The 20,466-nt window shown below is 42.8% G+C and overlaps 1 protein-coding gene across 6 annotated transcripts in view; it reads left to right on the top strand.

Annotated features, from left to right (window-relative positions):
- Nucleotides 1-20,254, top strand: part of PRRC2B (proline rich coiled-coil 2B) — a 353,949-nt gene extending 333,695 nt beyond the window's left edge. For 4 of the 6 annotated variants that reach the window (XM_030207802.1, XM_030207800.1, XM_030207799.1 and 1 more), the window contains 2 exons: nucleotides 13,408-13,489; nucleotides 16,429-20,254. In XM_030207802.1, coding sequence (XP_030063662.1) covers nucleotides 13,408-13,489; nucleotides 16,429-16,569 — 223 coding nt within the window. In that variant the 3' untranslated portion in view covers nucleotides 16,570-20,254. Of the gene's footprint in view, nucleotides 1-5,600; nucleotides 5,678-13,407; nucleotides 13,490-16,428 lie in introns of all 6 variants that reach the window. The other 2 variants (XM_030207801.1, XR_003942611.1) reach the window with 2 other exon arrangements.
- Nucleotides 20,255-20,466: the final 212 nt, after the last annotated feature.

The raw sequence follows: 20,466 nt of genomic DNA, 5'->3' as shown, positions 1-20,466 counted from the left end.
TCCAAGTGTCCTGCCTTTGCATGGAGACATTAAGAGCAGTCATAGCCTCGGTTCAAGTGGTAGAATTTCTCACCGCCCTCAATCTCAAGGAGGCATACTTGCTGTGACAAATCCCTAGGCTCAGTGCTCCTTGGACCTATGAGCTGCTGCCAAACTCCCAGCTTAGCAAGTTTTCATAACTCCAAGTGAAGGCCTCAAACTGATCCAGTCCAGGTTTTTCTCTCTTATTTGGACCCAAAATATTTCTGCACTTTTAGGCAATAACACAAGAAGTCAAAACAAAAGGCACATTCCAGTAAACAAAAGGTTAACAGCCCCCATGGCTCCAAACATTTCAGGGAAAATCTTGAACAATACCTTCTTGAGGTTCCCTTCAGGCTCCTCTGTTAAGGCTGGGTATCTCCCCACCTTTCCTTTAAGCTAGGCTTATTCCTCGCTTCCCACCATATTCCTCGCTTCCCACCTGCCTTCTCTGGTCCAGCTTGCACTTCGGGGTCCTCACTGCCCCGGGTTAGGTAGCCCATTTACTCTCTCCCAGCTGGCCAGCTCTAGCTACTGTGGAGTCAAGAAGCCTATCCGCCCCTCCCCCACTGATCACAGACATACAGCTTTCTCCTATAACACAGCACTCCCTTGCAGCTCCCAGGAAGGAATCCTTTACAAAGCATTCTCTGAGGATCACTTCATAGGCCTGGAAATTAGCTTCTCTCCCTTCCCGTGGAAAACACAAAGACTCTACACTTTGGGCAACAGACAGACAGCCCCAGAGCTTCCCACTCTTGATCATTCTTTCCAGGTAAGAGCTTGTTTGCTGACTGTAGCCTTATGACTCCCCTCCTACTTAGTGCTGTAGTTTCCCTTACAGATTCAGAAGGAAACCACCCTGTTCCATTATGGCAGCGCCATGTTTTGAGCTGGTACTCCCAATGCCTTTGCTACTGCCTTGTCACATTGCATATATCCATATGGCCACTGCATCAGAGGTTTCTACATTTTGCGGTGCTGGGCCCTCACTTCCGGTTCAGGGTTTTGTCCTTTGTCGCACTAGGGCTCCAAGAACATTTATCAAGGTTATGGTGGTGGTGTCATCCTTCGGCACCATGGAATCAGAGTTCACCTGTATCTCGGCGACTGGCTCATTCATGCGTTGTCTTTTTCAGACAGCATGGCGGCAATGGACAAAGTTTATCTGTCTGCTGCAGTCATTGGGTTGGGTGATCAATTTGAAGAAGAGCAGACTAACCAAAGGTCCATCAAGCCCAGCATCCTGTTTCCAACAGTGGCCAATCCCAGTCACAAATACCTAGCAAGGTCCCAAAAAAGTACAAAACATTTTATACTGCTTATCCCAGAAATAGTGGATTTTCCCCAAGTCCATTTAGTAATGGTCTATGGACTTTTCCTTTAGGAAGCCGTCCAAACCTTTTTTAATCTCCGCTAAGCTAACCGCCTTTACTACATTCTCTGGCAATGAATTCCAGAGTTTATGTGCAATACAATCCTTTTCAACAGAAGGCCTACCATGGGCTAAGGAGGGAAGACAGAGTAGATGTGTCTCTGGGCCAGGGTTGCAGTAGGACATTGATCCCCATCAAGTCTGCTTCTTTCCAATGGATGAAGAAATTGAGCATTTTGGCATTCCTTTTCGTCACCATCAGCAAGGCTGTTTGGGAAGCTCATAAGTTCTATCTGGCACATGGCACCTGGATGGAACAGGAATCTAGCTCAGGGCCTTACCCAACTTCACTCCCTTTCTGGTGGGGGCCGTGGTCTGAATTTTCTTTGACAATGTAATGGTGGTGGCTTTTATCAACAAGCATGGCAGGACCCACAATCCCAATAAGAAAAAGTTGCAGTGATGGTAGGACAAATTCCTGCTGGCAATTGCTGATATTCGCGCGGAAGTAAAATCCTTGGCACATGGTAGGCCTTCTGTTGAAAAGGATTGCATTGCACATAAACTCTGGAATTCATTGCCAGAGAATGTGGTAAAGGCGGTTAGCTTAGCGGAGTTTAAAAAAGGTTTGGATGGCTTCCTAAAGGAAAAGTCCATAGACCATTACTAAATGGACTTGGGGAAAATCCACTATTTCTGGGATAAGCAGTATAAAATGTTTTATACTTTTTTGGGATCTTGCCAGGTATTTGTGACCTGGATTGGCCACTGTTAGAAACAGGATGCTGGGCTTGATGGACCTTTGGTCTTTCCCAGTATGGCAATACTTATGTACTTATGTAAGGTCGCATAATTCTTGTAGCCCTGGATTGGCTGCGGGTGACTGTGGTACACCGACTAATTCAACTGCTGGATGGGGGTCTTCTGCATCTTCTGCAGGTACACGGCCTACTGAAGCAAGGTCTGGTGCTCATGTAGGATCCGTTCCCCTATGGACTTAACAGTTTGGTCGTTGAAAGAGCTTTGTTGAGATGAAAAGGTTATTCTGATTCTGTCATTTCTACCTTTCTTCAGGCTTGGAAACGCTTTATATCCATGGCATATGAGAGGACATGGAGGATGTTTGAGGGCTGGTGTTCTGAGCATGGACTTTCTCCCTTCTCTGCTCAGATTGCGCACATCAAAACGTTTCTCCAGAAAGGATTGGCATTGGGTTCTCTAAAAGTTCAGGTTGCGGCATTAGCCTGTTTCAGGTGCCAACTACAGAAGGACAACTTTTGCAGCTCACCTGGATATTGTTCAATTCTGGTGGGGAGCGAGCCACTTGCAATTATGAGTCCTACAAAAATAGAACTCGGCAGCAGCGTTAAATGATGTCTAAGAGTTTTGAAAAAGACCGTGCATAAATGATAAATGCACTTGCCAAAACGATTCTTAGCAACTGCTCGATAATCCAATAGAAGATGGTGTGCTAAGGCATGCACTGTAATGCATACGGGTCTGCAGACTCCTGAAGTAGGCATGATTGTGCCGAAATACAGTGCTGTGTCGAGTCATTTGAGATGTTGTTTGTTTTTTTTGCACCACTGCTACAAAAGACTTTTTATTAAATTGTCTGTTGAGCCTTCTTCCATTTCCCGTTCTTTGGTGCCTTGCCCTCCCTTTTGTACGCTATGTTCAGAATGGAACCTGTAAGGTATGTTCTATACAAGAGGTACTTAGCTGACAGAACACTACTAAATAGCAATATCCTGGACTTGTGTCTAGGGGAGCGTACCTCTTTATCCCAATTACAAGCTAGCAGTGCTGGAAATAGGAATTATGCCACAGAAGGAATATATATATTATTTATTATGTAAAGAAAAATATATGTATAAAAATAGTTCTGCAGCAAAATGCCAAGCAAAATACAAGAACTTGCTATACAAAGAGATTATAACCAAAATACAGTTAATGACATATGATTATCTTAATGGACTAACTAAATGAGTGATTACACAACCAATTACAGTACTGAAACCCTAATGATTAGCATCAGAAGTTATAACACACGTCTTATGCAAAATACCGTAGCAGCTAAATTCACAGACCATAAGTCATGACATAACCCATCTGTCACAGAATAAAGACAAGGACTAATTATCCCCCTAGCCATAGGAATAAGTCCTTGATCTCACCCTGCAGTCTGTGGCAGACTTCCAATGGTTCCGAAGCGGATTTCTCCTCTAGACTCGAGCTGAATTCTCAGCGAGTCTCTCAGTCCAGGAATAAGGTCTGAAATGTGAATTCTGGATGCAAATGGTACAGTCTTATCTAAGGCCTGATATTGTAGCTGAGCAGGCCTTGTCAGTTGGTTACAAGGCACGCAGTTCACTGGTGTTAGGAAAATCAGTCTCTGGCTCTTTCGAGCGTTCTGTTCACCTGCAAATCCTCCGATCGTCTCTCTTCTTCTTTTCTGTTCAGTCCAAACTTTTTGGTATCCAAGGGTCAGATGATACCTGTGGACCAATCACATACGGTGACATAATGTCCAGCCAGCTTCATGGTCAAGAAGCGAGCCTTTGTTCTACTATCGACGGCAAGCAAACCTCCCTGTCTGCTCAAATACTCCTGGAGGCATGGGTGACTCTCCTCCAATCTTCCCAGGAGATGGCAGACTAGCCCACGGAATATGTCCTTGGATGAAATCATCTTGCAATGCTCATCAGTAATGTTCCTTTGTAACCAAGATGGTTTCTGATGGTTACAGGCACAGTCTAAAATCCATATTGTTATATAGGCCAAGACCAGCAATGGTGAGATCTCAGGTAAATACCCCTACAAACCTTAATTTAGTCGTCCGGGCTCTTCAGAAGCCTCCTCTGGAAGGCCTCCTTGAAAGATCTTATGCTAAAGACAGCGTTCTTGGTGGCTGTTGAGTCAGCACATAGGGTTTCGGAGCTTCAGGCTTTCTCTTGTTGGGATCCCTTTCTTCACTTTTCAGAAGTGGCCCACAATTCCTTCCTTTCTTCCAAAAGTGATATCAGTATCATCTCAACCAGTTTGTGGAGCTTCTGTACTTTCAAGGAAAAGGTGAAGAGGCTCAGTATTCTTCCTTGAAGCTTCTCGATGTGCGTAGAGCCCTCATTAGATATCTGGAAGTCATGAATGAGTTTCCCAAAATCAGATAGACTATTCTTTTTTGTAAACAGAAGCTTGGCCTCATTGCTTCCAAGCCCACAGTTGCTGGATGGCTGAAGAAGACTCACATCATCGTATTTGCTTACAGGGAAGCAGACTCCTCAGGCTTTGTTGGCTCATTCTACAAGGCATACAGTGGCATCCTGGGCAGACACTATCTTACTGTCGTTAAATATTTGAAAGGCAGCGACATGGTCAATGCTACATTCCTTTGCCAATCACTACAAGGTGAACATTGCTGCTTGCTCAGAAGCCAGTTTTGGGGCTTCAGCCCTCAGGCCCATGGCATCAGGATCCCTCCCACTCTAGGGATTGCTTTTGAACATCCCACAGGTTCCCGAATAGTGGGAAGCTATTTAATGGAAGGAGAAATTAGGTCTTACCTGATTTTCTTTCCATGAGTCCTTCTCACTATTCCTGAGGCCCGCCCAAGGTTTCTGAGATTTTTAGTCACTGCAAAGTAATGGGTCAAATAATGACTGTCACCTTGCATGGTGTTTCCTGCATATCTCTTGTTCTGTACAAGTTGTCCAGAGGTGAGAGGTCCACACGTGTTTGCTCATCTGGTTAGTGAGTTGTTTAAGGTTGCTGTTTGTTCTGAGTTTCTCCTCACTGCTTGTCTACGTAAATACTCAGGAACTGGACTGGATGCCAAGAGAGAGAGGTCTCATCTTGGTTTTCAGTTCTCTATCTCCACCTGCTGGTTGATGGACACAACTATTCTACAGGTTCTGGAATAGTGGGAAGGACTAATGGAAAGAAAATTATCAGGTAAGACTTAATTTCTCCTTATCTGCTTCTTAGCCTTGCTGATCTTTCTCAGCATTTTCCTTAACTGATAGCTACTGACTGAAGGGATGGCCTGTATGAGCCAGTGTCTTGCAAGTGCCAAATTGTTTCCATTTTACAGTGATGGACCTGACAGTTGCCTATCACTGACATTTTCTTGCAGCCTTACCCCAATGTACACATTTGAATAACTTTATCCCAGAGTTCTTTCAGCATGTTTAGACCTTTGTTTCAGATTCACTTCATACAACAGGAGCAACTTGATTCTTCATCCAGTATACAAATCAGCTTTACTACTGCGATTATGTACAAGTAAGCTCTGTTTGACTTCTTATGGGCCTTGTGAAGACACTTTTTAAACAGAGCTAATTTGGGTTTGAAAAGGGTTGGAAATCGTAAGTGAGCAACAGTTGTTTAGCATTCCTCCAGACCAGTCCAGATGCTTGGGTTATGTACTCCTACCAGCAGATGTCTACCATCTGCTGGAGACTGAGAAATACTGACTAATTAGGGAGCTGCACAGGCTATTATAGGTGCATTCTGAAATCAGTAGTTCCCAGTCTCCATCTGCTGGTAGACATGGGTAAAACTGTGCAATAGGCTGGTTGTTGGTGAGGGTCCAGTTGGGCCCTCAATTTGGTTCCAGAGCAGGTTGAAACGCTCCAAAAATAATTTTTTTTTTCAAAAGATCTGGAGTCTATTGGTTCTGCTAGGGTCTTGACACTCAGGTGATCCTAGTGGCCCATTTAGTACCCAGGGTGCCTGTTCAAGTGGGCAGGAGAGGGCACAGAATGTGATACAGGCCAGATGCTGCCAGTCATACCATCTGCCTGATCTAGACCAGAGCCTCCACTCGCACTGTCCTCTATCATCTGCAGCTATTCAACCCCCACAGATTTGACTGCTGATGCACTGCTGCCTTGCTTACAAGAATGGCATCCTGTCCCTGCTCTTGAGATCAGGCAGATGGACATCCATCTTATTTCAATAATATGGGTTTCCCCGCCCCTCCATTGGGACGTTTTGCGAGGACGTCCTCAACAAAACTTGGGCGTCCCTTTCGATTATGCCCCCCTGTGTCTACTTTGTGGCTCCCAAGAAGGAAGATACTTTTTGGCTCATTGTAGACCTCAAGCAGTTAAATAGATTGCTAAGGATTCACAGATTTTGCATGGAAAACTTATGTTCTGTCATTGTCGCAGTCAGGCAGGGGAGTTCTTGATGTCCTGGGTCTTGATGGAGGTATACCTGCACATCCCTATCTACCAGGAACATCATGGATACCTTTGCTTTGCGGTTTTAGGATGCTCCTTCCAGCTTTGTGCACTGCCGATCAGGTTGAAGTGGCACCTCAAACCTTTTCCAAGGTGATGGTAGTTGCAGCAGCCTTGCACAAAGAGGGGAATCCTGGTTCATCTGTACTTGGACAGTTGGTTGATCTAGGTGAAGTCCTGAAAGCCAGCAAGTCGGTTCACAAGTTTGTTCAATTCCTGGAACACTTTGGCTGGGTGGTCATCCCAGTCAAGAGCAAGTTCCAGCCGTCTCAGATGTTGGAATATCTAGGTGTGAGTTTTGACACTCAACATGGGCAGATGTTTCTTCTAGAGGCCAATCAAAACTGCTTTTTTTTTTCCAGTTTCTGCTGAAACCGAAACTGCCACCGAAACAGTCTGAAAGCTTGCAGCCAAAACTCATCAACTGGTTTCTGCCAAAACCGAAAACTCAAGTTTGGTTGTCTGAATGTGAACCAGTGAGGGCCACTGGGGATTATCAAAGCTTGCAGTCTGCAGCCCTCTGCCAGAATATAATAAATTAAATAATGAAAGACATTATTTTATGTCCATGCAAAATAGCCTTCACACACATGGACCACAGCTAATGAAATGAAAAGCCCATGGTGCTTTTACAGTGACTGACTGCAGCACACTTGAAGTGACAACTGAAGTCATGACTCCACAGAGAGGCTAATTCCTAAGGAACTTATCCCAAATTTACTGACTTAAATTCTTTCTAAAGTTTGTTTCAAAAGCATTTGGATCACTCTATTCACTGTATAAGCTATTGTGCATGATCATAACTGCATTACTTGCAATTGTAGTACAAAAAATAAACTAGTACAAAAAAATAAACTAACTAGTGAGGTTATTAATTTTGCTGAGGAGACAAAGTTATTCAAAGTTCTTAAATCACAATTGTGATAAATTGCAAAAGGACCTTGGGAGATTGGGCGTCCAAATGGCAGGTGACATTTAGTATTCGCAAGTGCAGAGTGATGCATGTAGGAAAGAGGAACTCAAACTATAGCTGCATGATGCAAGGTGCCACATTAGGAATCACTGTCCAGAAAAAGAATCTAGGTGTCATCACTGATACGTTGAAACCCTCTGCTCAGTGTGTAGTGACGGCTAAGGAACCAAATAGAATGTTAGGAATTATTAGGAAAGGAATCGAAAATAAAAATGAGAATATAATAATGCCTTTGTATTGATCCATGGTGCAACTGCACCTCAAATACTCTGTGTAATTCTGGTTAACACATCTCAAAAAAGATGTAGCAGAATTAGAAAAGGTACAGAGAAGGATGACAAAAATGATAGAGGATGGGACAATTTCCCTATGAGGAAAGGGTAAAGAGACTAGGGCTCTTTAGCTTAAAGAGACTAGGGCTCTTTAGCTTGAAGAGACAGCTGAGAGGAGGTAAGAGTTCTATAAAATACTGAATGGAATAGAACTGCTAGACAAGAATCACTTGTTTACTGTTTCCAAAAACAAAGACTAGGGGGCATGCAATGAAGCCAATCACTTGGTTCTGAATCCCACCAAATTACTAGGGGTTTGGATCTCTAAGCATTCATCAGTCTGGTGGTCTACTGCTGCAAGTTCTCTCTCTTTTTGTGTGTGTGTATATCGCTATCTTATGTCTGCCTTCTGGTGTGATTGCTTACACTTTCTTATCAAACATATTTTAGTTCCTTTCTATTTTCTTTTTTTTTTTTTTTTAGTTAATGTAAACCGCCTAGATCTGTTAGGCAGGTCAGTATAGTAAATCTAGATAAACTATAAACTATTCTTAGATACCTAATGCAGCACCATCCATTTGTGACCACTCCCTTAAACTGGTGGATTCCTTTAAATACTTAGGTGTCATTATTGACTCTTACTTTTCATTTTTCCTGCATATTTCCTCTTTAGTGCTCCCGTTTCTCATCATTTTGTTCTGTCTGTATTCTCTGTCCATTTCTAGACATTGAGGCACGCTCTATATTATTACATTCATTAGTTATTTCAAAGCTTGATTACTGCAATATTGTTTACGCAGACTTCTCAGTTTAAAAGATTGCAACTAGTCCAGAATAGTGTCATTCATATTCTTACAGATCGCCATCATTTTGATCACATATCTCCTGCCCTTAAACAACATCATTGTCTGCTTCTTACATTCCATGTACTATATAAGATCCAGATCCTCTTTTACTCAGATTCCATCATACTTCTTTGCTTATTTCCTATTGCCTTTCATGTGTTTTGTGCTCATCCTTTCAGAATCAGTTATCTATTCCTGCAGTTTCTTGCGCTAGGCTTCGATCCACATGATATTCAGCCTTTTTTTCTTTGAATCCAACTCTTTGCTACTACTACTACTTATTTCTGTAGCAGTACTAGGTGTACGCAGCACTGTACACTTGAAGAGACAGTCCCTGCTCGACAGAGCTTACAATCTAATTAGGACAGACAGGATGCTTTACCATTTGCACACCGTAGTGAACAAGCATATTCTAATTTCAAGGTTGCCTTGAAAATCCATTTGTTTACCATGGCCTTTTCTTCCAGTCTCGAGTAGTGATGTCTTGATGCAGTGGGTCTTGGGCAGTTTAATTAACTTGTCCCTTTTTTTACTTTCACTTTCTTCTGATTTATTCTTTCCTTTTCCATTTTCTTTTGATTTCCTCTTTCCTTTCCTATTTAAGTTGTAGTTCCTTTCCTTTTTCATTGACTGGTGATTTTATTAAATTGTAAACTTCTCTGATTTCATGAAGAGCAGTATATCAAGATTAAATACACTAAACTAAATTTAAAGCAAATGAGAGAAAATATTTCTTCACTCAATGTGTAATTAAATTCTGGAATTTGTTGCCAGGGAATGTGGTAAAAGCAGTTAGATTAACAGGGTTTAAAAAAGGTTTGGATAATTTCCTAACAGAAAAGTTCATAAGCCATTCTAAGATGGACTTGGAAAGATCCACTGCTTTTCTTTCTAGGATAAGTAACATAAATCTGTTTTACTCTTTTGGGATTTTGCCAGGTACTTGTGACTTGGATTGGCCACTGTTTGAAACAGGATACTGGGCTTGATGGGCCTTCGGTCTGTCCCAGTTTGGCAACGCCTATGCTCTTATGAGTGGGGAGTCACATTGTGGATCTGTCCACAACTCATGTGGCAGGAGTGGAGAGTGTTCAAGTTGATTTCCTGAACTGGAACATTCTGGATCCAGGCAACTGAAAAGAAAAGCTACAAGACTGGTATGGGATTTACGTTACAAGACGTATGAGGAGAGACTTGCCTACCTGAACATGTATACTCTGGAGGAAAGGAGAAACAGGGGTGATATGATACAGACGTTCAAATATTTGAAAGGTATTAATCCGCAAACGAACCTTTTCCGTAGATGGGAAGGTGGTAGAACTAGAGGACATGAAATGAGATTGAAGGGAGGCAGGCTCAAGAAAAATGTCAGGAAGTATTTTTTTCACAGAGAGAGTGGAGTATAATTGGAATGCCCTCCCGCAGGAGGTGGTGGAGATGAAAACAGTAACAGAATTAAAAATGCGTGGGATAAACATAAAGGAATCCTGTTAAGAAGGAATGGATCCTCCGAAGCTTAGCAGAGATTGGGTGGCAAAGACGGTGGTGGGAGACGGGGCTAGTGCTGGGCAGACTTCTACGGTCTGTGCCCTGAAAATGGCAGATACCAATCAAGGTCAGGTATACACATAAAGTAGCTCATATGAGTTTATCTTGTTGGGCAGACTGGATGGACCGTGCAGGTCTTTCTCTGCCGTCATCTATGTTACTATGAGGCTTATTTTCAAAGCACTTAGCCTCCCAAAGTTCCATAGAAACCTATGGAACTTAGCCTCCCAAAGTGCTTTGAAAATATGCCTCTATGTAACTGAATTTGGGACTAAGCACCTTTCAAAGGATAGTAAATTATTGGGAGCAAGCAGTGATGGATTTGATGGTATCCGTGGTTATTTCAGGGTTCCCTGGTACTTCAGTCCTAGGAGACCCACAATTGGAAGGAATTGATGGACTGGTGCAGTCATGGCCACTCAGTGTTCTGCCATACGTGGTCCTGCTGATGCTGCTGGACTGGCCAAGACGACCTTGATATGAGGATCTGTTGCAGCTCACAATGGAAAATCCACCATGGTTACCAGTATCAAAAGATCTGTTGATGTAAGGGCCAGTCAAATGCCAGACCCATCTCCAGTTTGTCTTACAGCCTGGCTCTTGTGAGAGCACAGTTGATGGAGAGAATACACTACTAAAGTAATTTTGACCATGCTAAGACCTAGGAAGAGTTCTACATTCTTGGTTTATGTCGGAGTGTAGCGTGTTTTTGAGGAGTGATGCAAGGAACTCTTGGCTCCTCCTCTTCTGGCTTCAGTTCCACAGATGCTGGATTTCTTGCAGGAAGGTTTGGATAGGGGTTTGGCACTGGCCTTCACTAAAGTTCAGGTGGCAACATTGGCATGCTTTCAAGGTTTGTTTTGGGGTAAACCATTAGCCTCGCATTCGGATGTAGTTAGGTTTTTTTAAGGGAGTTAAGATTCTTCAACCTCCCTGGCGTTCAATGGTTCTTCCCTGGATTTGAATCTGATGTGATCCAAGCACCTTTTGAACCATTGTGAGATATCACATTAAAGGATCTCGCCATGAAGGCGGTTTTTCTCGTAACTATCTGCTCTGCTAGAAGGATTTCAAAGCTTCAGGCCCTGTCATGCAGGGAGCCATTTTTGTTTTTGTTTTTTTTAGAGAGAAAGTGGATTTGCGTCTTCTTCCCTCCTTTATACCCAAGGCAGTCACAGCCTTTCATATTAATTGGACTAATTTCCTGCCAGTTTTGGGAGAGGTGGGAGGGAGCATGAAACAGAAACAGTTGCATCTTCTGGATGTTGGGAGAGCCTTGTATATCTAGATTGACAGGACAGAAGAGTTTTCACTCAGATCATTTGTTTGTCCTTTATGGGGGCCATAAGAAAGAAGCGTCGGCCTCTAGACGACAATTGTGCCAGGTGGATTGCACAGTCTATAGCCTCAGCCTATATTCTCGTATTCTCAAGTGGTGGCTGCCCATGGCCTTGAAAGTGCATTCTACCAGAGGTCAAGCAGCTTCTTGGGTGGAAAGTTCTTACTCCTCTGGACATTTGCAGGGCAACAATCTGATCTTTCTTGCATTTGTTTGTGAAGCACTACAGGTTGGATGGTCAGACTTAGCAAGTGCCGCTTTTGGGGAAATAACCACCTCCCCCCCATACTTTTCAGTGGTCTGGATCGGTCTGGAGAGCTGCTAATGATGCAGATATTAGGTTTTACCTGATAATTGTTTTTCCTTTAGGCCCTCCAGACCAGTCCAGAGCCCACTCTTTTAGGGATTAAATTATGGTTCTGTAGATAGACTGGGGGAACCTATAGGTCAGCAGAGACTCATTGGTTTAATTCTAATAATGTAGTAATAACTATATTATATTGTTATTTTTTTCTTGGATCTATATTGCCTATTATTAAGGATGATGTATTTAAATAATTTCAATTGAAAATATTGGTTTGAGTAAATATTTATATATTTGTTACATTTGTACCCCACATTTTTCCACCTATTTGCAGGCTCAATGTGGCTTACATAGTAAATATTACAGATTGCTATATTGTTTCAGTTTTGGCTGTATAATAATGTAAATAATAAAGATACAAAAAGAGAGGAGTCGAGAGCAAAAATAATACTTCAGAGAAGTAGTAGGTACGTGGTAGCTGTTAAAGTTGGGCCTTATATTCTCGTGGTCTGTTCCAATTGTATTCTAATTCCACTGTGATATTAACAGCAACAAAATGCTATTATAAATAAGGATGTTGGTTAAGAAGAGATTCTAATTTATTGTTGGATCTTTCATCTGGCTTTGGTACAAAATGCTGACTAGCTAGGGAGCTGCACATGCTATTATAGGTGCATTCTGAAGACAGTGCCACGGTTCTCAGTCTCTTTTTGTAGGCATACATAAACCAAGCATATGGACTGGTCTGGAGGAACTATAGGAAATAAAATTAGCAGGTAAGACCTAATTTCTCCTTTCTGGGTTTTGTTTTTTTTTAGTTTTAAATACTTTTTGAATATTCCTAAAATTGTTCTTTCACATTGAAAGTGTAGAGTATGTTGTGTAGATCAGTGAAAAAGTCCTACTTTAGTGTATTTTTAATTTTAGTTATTTTTATTTGTAAAGCAGACCAACAGCCACTAATATATTCACAGCAAAAGGGATTCCTAACCAGCATAATACATACGTAGTTGTGCCCGCACTTTAAAAGTAACAAATCTTATTGGCTTAGATGTGTTATGATGGGGTCTGTTTCCTGATAGGTGTGTGAATGGGTGAGTGATGATGGTGGGTTAAGCAAGACCAATAATGTAAAAGAGGTTTAATAGGGGGGGGTCTGGTGGGAGGGGGGAGTAAGGAAGTTGGGATAATTGATTAGTTCTTGTTGGATTTATTTGGATCACTTTTGGTGGCTTATTGGAAAGTTTTACAGTATACTAAAGATGTGTCAATGATTATTGATGTATGTTAACACTTAAGTTGATTTGATAAAAAAAAAGTTAACATAAAAAAAAGAAAAAATTCCTAACTTGAGGGCACTACCTTTCCTAATTCTGTATTGGTTCCCAGAGTCTTGCATCTGTAACTCTGCTCCTTTCCCCGTGACTGCTAGGTTTTAATTTCTATCTGTGGTGAATGAATTCTAAATGCATTATTTATATTTTAAGGCCCAGCTCTACTAGTCCCAGTAGGAAGCCACCTGGACCAGCAACCAGTATGAGTTCTGTGCAGGGGCACTACACTCAACAGGTATAAGAAAGAGCATGTCCTTATAATTGTCTTTCAAAAACAAATTCAAAACGAATGAAACCTTTCACCACTCGGGAACAGTAGTTCACTATCAGGCTTATTTTCGAAAGTGATCGCTGGCGATCTTCCGACATAAATCAGGAGATGGCCGGCGATCTCTCAAAAGCGGTGAAATCGGTATAATCGAAAACTGCTTTTTTGACACCATCGCCGCTTTCCCGTCGCCGAGCCGACGAAAGTTCAAGGGGGCATGTCGGTGGCGAAGCAAAGGCGGGGCATGGGCGTGGCTACCAGATGGCCGGCTTTCGCGGAAAATGGGGGGGAAAAAAGCGGCGTTAATCAGTATTTCGCTGGGTTTACTTAGTCCTTTTATTTTCACGACCAAGCCTCAAAAAGGTGCCCCAGCTCACCAGATGACCACCAGAGGGAATGGGGGATGACCCCCCCATACTCCCCCAGTGGTCACCAACCCCCTCCCACACTAAAAAAAATAGAAATAAAAAACTTTTTTGCCAGCCTGTATGCCAGCCTCAAATGTCATACCCAGCTCCCTGACAGTAGTATGCAAGTCCCTGGAGCAGTTTTTAATGGATGCAGTGCACTTCAAGCAGGCAGACCCAGGTCCATTCCCCCCCCCCCCCCCCCCCCCCACACACACACCTGTTACACTTGTGATGCTAAGTGTTGAGCCCTCCTTCACCCATAAGGGCTATGGTGGTGTAGAGTTGTGGGGAGTGGGTTTGGGGGGGATTTGGGGGGCTCAGCAACAAAGGTAAGGGAGCTATGCACCTGGGAGCTATTTGTGTATGATTTTTAAAATTTTTAGAAGTGCCCCCTAGGGTGCCCGGTTGGTGTCCTGGCATGTAAGGGGGACCAGTGCACTACAAATGCTGGCTTCTCCCATGACCCAAATGCCTTGGATTTCGCCGGGTTTGAGATGGCCAGCATTTTTTTCCATTATCGCTGAAAAACATAACCGGCGATCTCAAACCCGGCGAACTCTGGCATTTGGCCGGACCAAACCGTATTATCGAAAGAAAAGATGGCCGACCATGTTTTTCGATAATACGGTTCCGGCCAGCTGTTGCGTCGCCGCCAAAATAGATTGCTGGCGACGTTCGATTATGCCCCTCTATGGGGCTAATTTTCTAAGCAAGTCCAAGTGCTTTGAAAGTACTCCTCCATGTCTCTCAACTGAAAGTCAGGAAGAGTTCCTTTAAAACAGGAATTGTTAACCTGGAGGGGAGGCAGCTGTGCAGAGAGCCCTTTTCTTAAACCAACTGTGTCCCTCTCTGTCACCCTTTGACAGATGAAATTATATTTAAGCTTTATATCATTACAGTCATCATTAGCAGTGGAAATAATTCCAGTCTCATCCGATTTAATGCTTTCATCTTATATAGTCCAGTTCCTAAAACCTTAAGATATAAATTAAAAAATTAGAACCCACTCCACAAGGCAGAACATTTAAAATTTCTTCAGAATTTGTGACTTTGCTTATATAATAATTTGCACCTCCGTGTGGATGCCTGGGTTCGTAACACACGTCCCATTGGTCTGCCCTGGGAACCCAGCAGCAGCCACCAGAGGTGAGTAAAGAATCGGGCTCCTGAGTTCCATGACCTCCCTCCCTCCCTCCTTCCACTCCTGTCCGTCCGAGTTCCACGGGCCCAGTGCAGTCTGATGGCCCCACTCCCGTCCGTTTTCCACGTACCCCCTCTCCGATTTCCACCACCCAGCGCCTCCCTCCCTCTCTCTCTCTCTGTGGCCTCCGAGTGCAAGCAGGACGTGTGCAGGTGCCCCAGCCCTCCGTAAGTGCCAGCTGTTGTTTAAAATGTTTTACCTCCTACTCCGCCGGCAACAGTGAAGTCCAGCACACACGGACGCCGCTTCACACTGCCTTTGCTTTCGCTTCTGTTTCAGCTGTTCCTCTGGTCCTCCTGCCCTCATTTCCTGTTTGCGGAAGGGTGGGACCAGAGGAACAGCTGAAACGGAAGCAAAACCGAAGGCAGTCTGAAGCGGTGTCCGTGCGTGCTGCACTTCACTGTTGCCGGCAGAGCAGGAGGTAAAAAGTTTTAAACAGCCAGTACTTACGAAGGGGAAGGGAAGCAGCACACGTCCTGCTTGCACTTGGAGGCCACAGAAAGAGAAGGAGGGAGCCGCGGGGTTGTGGAACTCGGACGACAGTGGGTGCATGGAACGCAGAGGGCATGGGACGAGATAGGTGGGGGGGAGGGGGTCCTGAGACGAGAGAGGGGGAAGGGGTGCACGGGATGACGGGGGAGGGGGTCATGGAACTTGACCGGGAGGGGGGTCCTGGAACTCGAAGAGCAGGGGGGAGGGGGGAAGGGGTGGGTCCTGGAACTCGGAGGGAGGCAGGTAGGGGGCATGGAACTCGGAGGGGAGGGGGCCTGGAACTCGGAGGATGGAGGGAGGGAGGGGGCCCTGGAACCTTGCTAGCGCCCATTTCCTTTCTGTTGGAAACGGGCCTCTTTTACTAGTATGATATAAGGAGATAAAAGGCAACAATCTTTATCATCCTTTCTAGGATATGTAGTGCTCAGAAACAGGAAATGCCTCGTTAAGGCCAAGTGTCAGGCCTGGTAAACAGTGCTAAAACACTATCCACAAACTTGAAAACTGTCACGTGGATTGCTAGCCTAGCTTATATGGGAGTAGCTACTTGTTTATTCTGGACTGTGCTTTCCTCATAGACATAAAATAGGAGAAAACAGTTTAGTATATCTGGTCCACTAATGGGGAAGATTTGTATGTGTTTAGGGTAATGAAAGTGTTAGCCTTGCAAAACAGAGAGGTCTGGAATGATGAGGATGGAAGTTTTCAGGTGGTGGGAACAGTAATCAGTGTCTGTGCAGCTCTGAATCACCTCTTCAACTAATCACTGACTTTTTTTTCTTGTCCATAATCTTGAAAACAAGGTAAAACCACGAGGAGATGATGGTAAACCCAGCTTAGGAGCTACCAAACAGCAAGAGTCTATGTCTGCGAACCAAATGAAACCAGCACGCACTGGAACAATCAAACCACATGGAGCGAAGATAGAGGAGGGCAAGGCTTAGGTGCATCTCCCCCAGAAATCACCTCCATCTTCTCCAAGGTCTTCCTTACTCAAACAGACACAACTTCCCCACTGTAGTCTCCATATTGCCCCACTTGTGTCCCCAGTTCCTTTTGCCAGCCTGTAAATTCAATACACCTTAATCTCTTGCATACGGGGTCAAAATGGATCCAAACATGTGATGTGTGTATCCATGAAGATTTCACACATTGCTTCACTGGAGTTGCCATTACCTACCTGGGTTTACATGTTGCTGTCCAAGTCCACATCAGTTAAATCTTAAGACCAAGTCATTGATGCACCGGAGACCCGACCACAGAGGACTTTAGAATGTGTTTGATGGCACTGCAGTGCTGGAGATCTGCTACAAACTGCTTCAGAAAGCATACACTATACTGCAGACACTGCTGTAAATGGATTTGGACTGTGCTTTAATGCACTGTGGCCCCGAGATCATGCTGCAGATGGCTTTGGGATGACACTTCAGGCTTACTGTGAACCCAGCACTTGGGCCACGCTAAATGATCTCCAAAAACACTCTTACCAGAAAGCAGCTACTGAAATTACATGGGACCAGTTTTGCATTATAATAGCTAATTCTGTTAATGATTGGTAACAACCTTTTGGTTATGCAGGTCCCTCATCCTTCCATGCACTTAACCTGGAAAGAGGCCTTCCTTGTCCAACTTTTACAGACCCTGAAAGATGTTTTATTGAAGTTGTTCTCCTTTTTTTCCTGTTTTAAAGCTAGCTGTAGCTAGTGGCTATGGCAGATTGAAGTGATTTTTTTTTTAACCTTTTAATAGTCTTCTTTCTCAGTTTTCAAGTTTTAAAACTTCACCAAGCTCTAGAAGGTAATTAGAATTCTCTGAAGGGGTGAGAAGTCTGTAAGACCTTTTTTTCTCAGTTTTGTGTTGGATTTTAAGATGCATTAAGAATGGAGGAACTTGAAAAGAAAGACCCTCTCATTTCTCTCTTGTTAGCCTGATAGGCAACCCAAGAAGACTTTTGAGGTATTCTGAACTCTATCATTTGGTCACAAGTTAAAAAGCATTATGTGTTTTGGAGTGATTGTGTAAGAACAGTAGAAGCTAGCATCTGTCTTTAGTCCTGCAGCATGTTATGTAGCTTGTGGGTGCCTGGCAGATTCCTCTGATTGTGTCATCTCCAGCGCCATGAATCTGGTTTGGCAGAATGTAAAATATAAAATTGTGGAAATCATGAACTTGCAAAAAGAAAGAAACAATGCAAAACTTCCAGCCACAGTTAATGCATGAGTAATAATGTAAGCTGATGGGGCCTTTTATTTTTGAGAGAAGTTCTATACGATATTTTCGTGGCTGCCTTACTGTTTTATTTTTATTATTTTATACAAAACCGACCCTCCCTGTCCATTCCAAAATCAGAATGTGGTTTAATATTGCTATGAGTATTTAATAAATGGCCCTAGCGCAGAGAGGACCCCAGGATAAGTTGACTAACTTTTAAACAATAAAGGTATTTCTCTGTAAATGTTTCTCTTACAAATCAGTAGTGCATAATGGATTGCGTGTGTGCCCTCACTTTCCCATTGGTCAACTGTTACTGCTCTAGAACAGATGTTCATTAGTTTGAACTTTCCATGTTTCAGATAGTTGATAATAGATAATATATTGGAGGGGGGACATAGGGAATTCATTGCCCCACCTCTTTCCATGCAGTCTCTTATGGCATGTAAATGAGAAAAACAGAATGGGCATCAGATGGTTTTATTATCTGTTGCTGTTCTATCATGATGTGTGACTAAGGATGGGGCTTTCTGTCTTGCTCTGGTACTGGAGCCTCCCAAAAAACCTATGGTATGGACCTTCAGTTTGGCCTAGGAATTTCGCAGTCCTTTTCTCTTTTTGATGCCCCGTTTAAGACAGCAGCTGCCTTCATAAGTAGTTTGTATTCTTCCAGTTTTCTAGTGCTGTTCCAAGTAGAACTTACTTGGAACATCACAAGACCTCTTCTTTCTGCATAATCCAAGCTGCTAAAACAGTTACTTGACCAGATTTGTTCCACATCTTATGTTGAGGGTCTTGCTACTTATATCTTCACTTGACTGACTCGCATTGTGATAGCAGTTTATAGCCTTTTTAATAATTTGGCCTGCATGTCCATTTTATTAGGCTACACAGGGGAGGCAGGGAGCCCAGGCATTTCTGTATCAGAACGTGGTTTGGGGTTTCTTTTGGATTTCCAAAATTAGTGTTTTCAACTACGTAACAGTTTGTTGTTTTGTTGTTATGGGTGATCAATTATTAGAAAAGAAAGAGCAAAGTATTCAGCTAATTCCAAAGAAACTGTTTGCCTTTTTTTAAATTAAAGACAGTGCATAAGAAGGAAGGGAGAGGGAGCTCACAATAGAAGGAAGTTCCCCCAGGGCAGGGCTGAAACCTGATGAACAAATGATGTGTCTACAAAGATGTCCCTTGGCCTGAGCTCTAGATCCTGACTGCTACTGCCTCAAAGTCATTAACAACTATTAATAGTGTTTTAAAAAGAAAAGAATATCTTTGTTTTATGTTTCCTTTCTTTTCATTAATCACTCTGAGGTGGCTGGTTGGTGGTGGTTGTTTTTTTTTTTTTAATGTTTAGCTTGGTATAGGAATGGAATATTTCTTGGTAGCTCCATGTGAAATCCACTGCTTAACATGCATGAGTGTTCCCTCAGACCTACAACTACCATCTTGTCATAGCTACTCAAAGTACCTTCGTCCTCACAGTGGATTGGTGTATGCCATTCTCATATTCATCATTCTTACTTTCCATTCCTCTCCAACCAGGAGAAAATGTCTTTTGCCGTCATCCCTGTGACTCTCTCCCAGCCAAGTGTGCTGTTTGATTTAAACCACTCTCCTAACTACTGACTTTGTGACACTGTAGTGTCTGTAGTGTACAGGCACCACCAGCATTATCTCAAAAACCTTGTTTTTCAGCTACATGGCAGCAGCAATTTTTTTGTTGCACTACCAACTTAAGCAGTCCCCCTACATCCCAGACTGATGTATATCTACATTTAAAACAAAGCAAAATACCCAGCATGCCTCTGAAAAACTTTTTTTTTTGGCTGCATGAAACACTAGCATTTATATATATATTTCATGTTGTAGGTGCAAAAAGGCAATATTCTTTATGCTTTTTATACATTTGGACTCAATTCTTACATGCAGGAAAGGCTAAGTTAAGCTCTTGAGTTTTGATGCATTTTCATCCTTTGATGTTAATCTGCAAAGAAATGTTTGAATAGAAACTATGATTGTACTCGTAGTATGATGAGGCAAGGTAAAACATCTTTGAAATCTTAAATTTCATGGGCTAGAACTCTTTCCTGAGATGAAAAGTTGTTTGAGGGAGGGGAGGAGGAATTAATGCACAAGGATCATGGCCTGCTCTTTCCAGGTGTTTCCTCATGGCCAGTGAGGTACTTTGAACCATGTTACTCTCTTCATTCATGTGGCATGTTCTAGTCTTGGCTGTCTGAGGAAGGGTTTGTTTAAATAACAAATCATGGCTAACTCTATTTCTTGTTCAACAAGCCCATTGTCATTAACGGTCTAATATCTGTAATGTGAAAAAGGGGGTTCCATTATAAGAAATTAATGATATCTGTTTTGGAACAGTGTCCTGCAGCATTCTAGGTCTCATCTCTGCAAAAAAAAGACAAAAATACTGATACTTTCAGAAAGCTCCTCCACGTGCACTGTGTGTATATGTAAATATATCTGTTTTATTCCATTGCCAGCTTTTTGTATGCGTTGCCTTTTGTTGGTTAATTTCTGATGCAGCACAACATGTTTGGTCATTGCAAAATATTTTTTGACAGTAGAAAACAATTTTTCTTTAATAGCTTTTAATTCATAACGTGAAATTT

Source organism: Microcaecilia unicolor, chromosome 6 (assembly GCF_901765095.1).
Source record: "Microcaecilia unicolor chromosome 6, aMicUni1.1, whole genome shotgun sequence".
NCBI lineage: Eukaryota > Metazoa > Chordata > Amphibia > Gymnophiona > Siphonopidae > Microcaecilia > Microcaecilia unicolor.
Note: the sequence above shows the minus strand (reverse complement) of the source record. Positions and strands in the feature narration are given on the sequence as shown.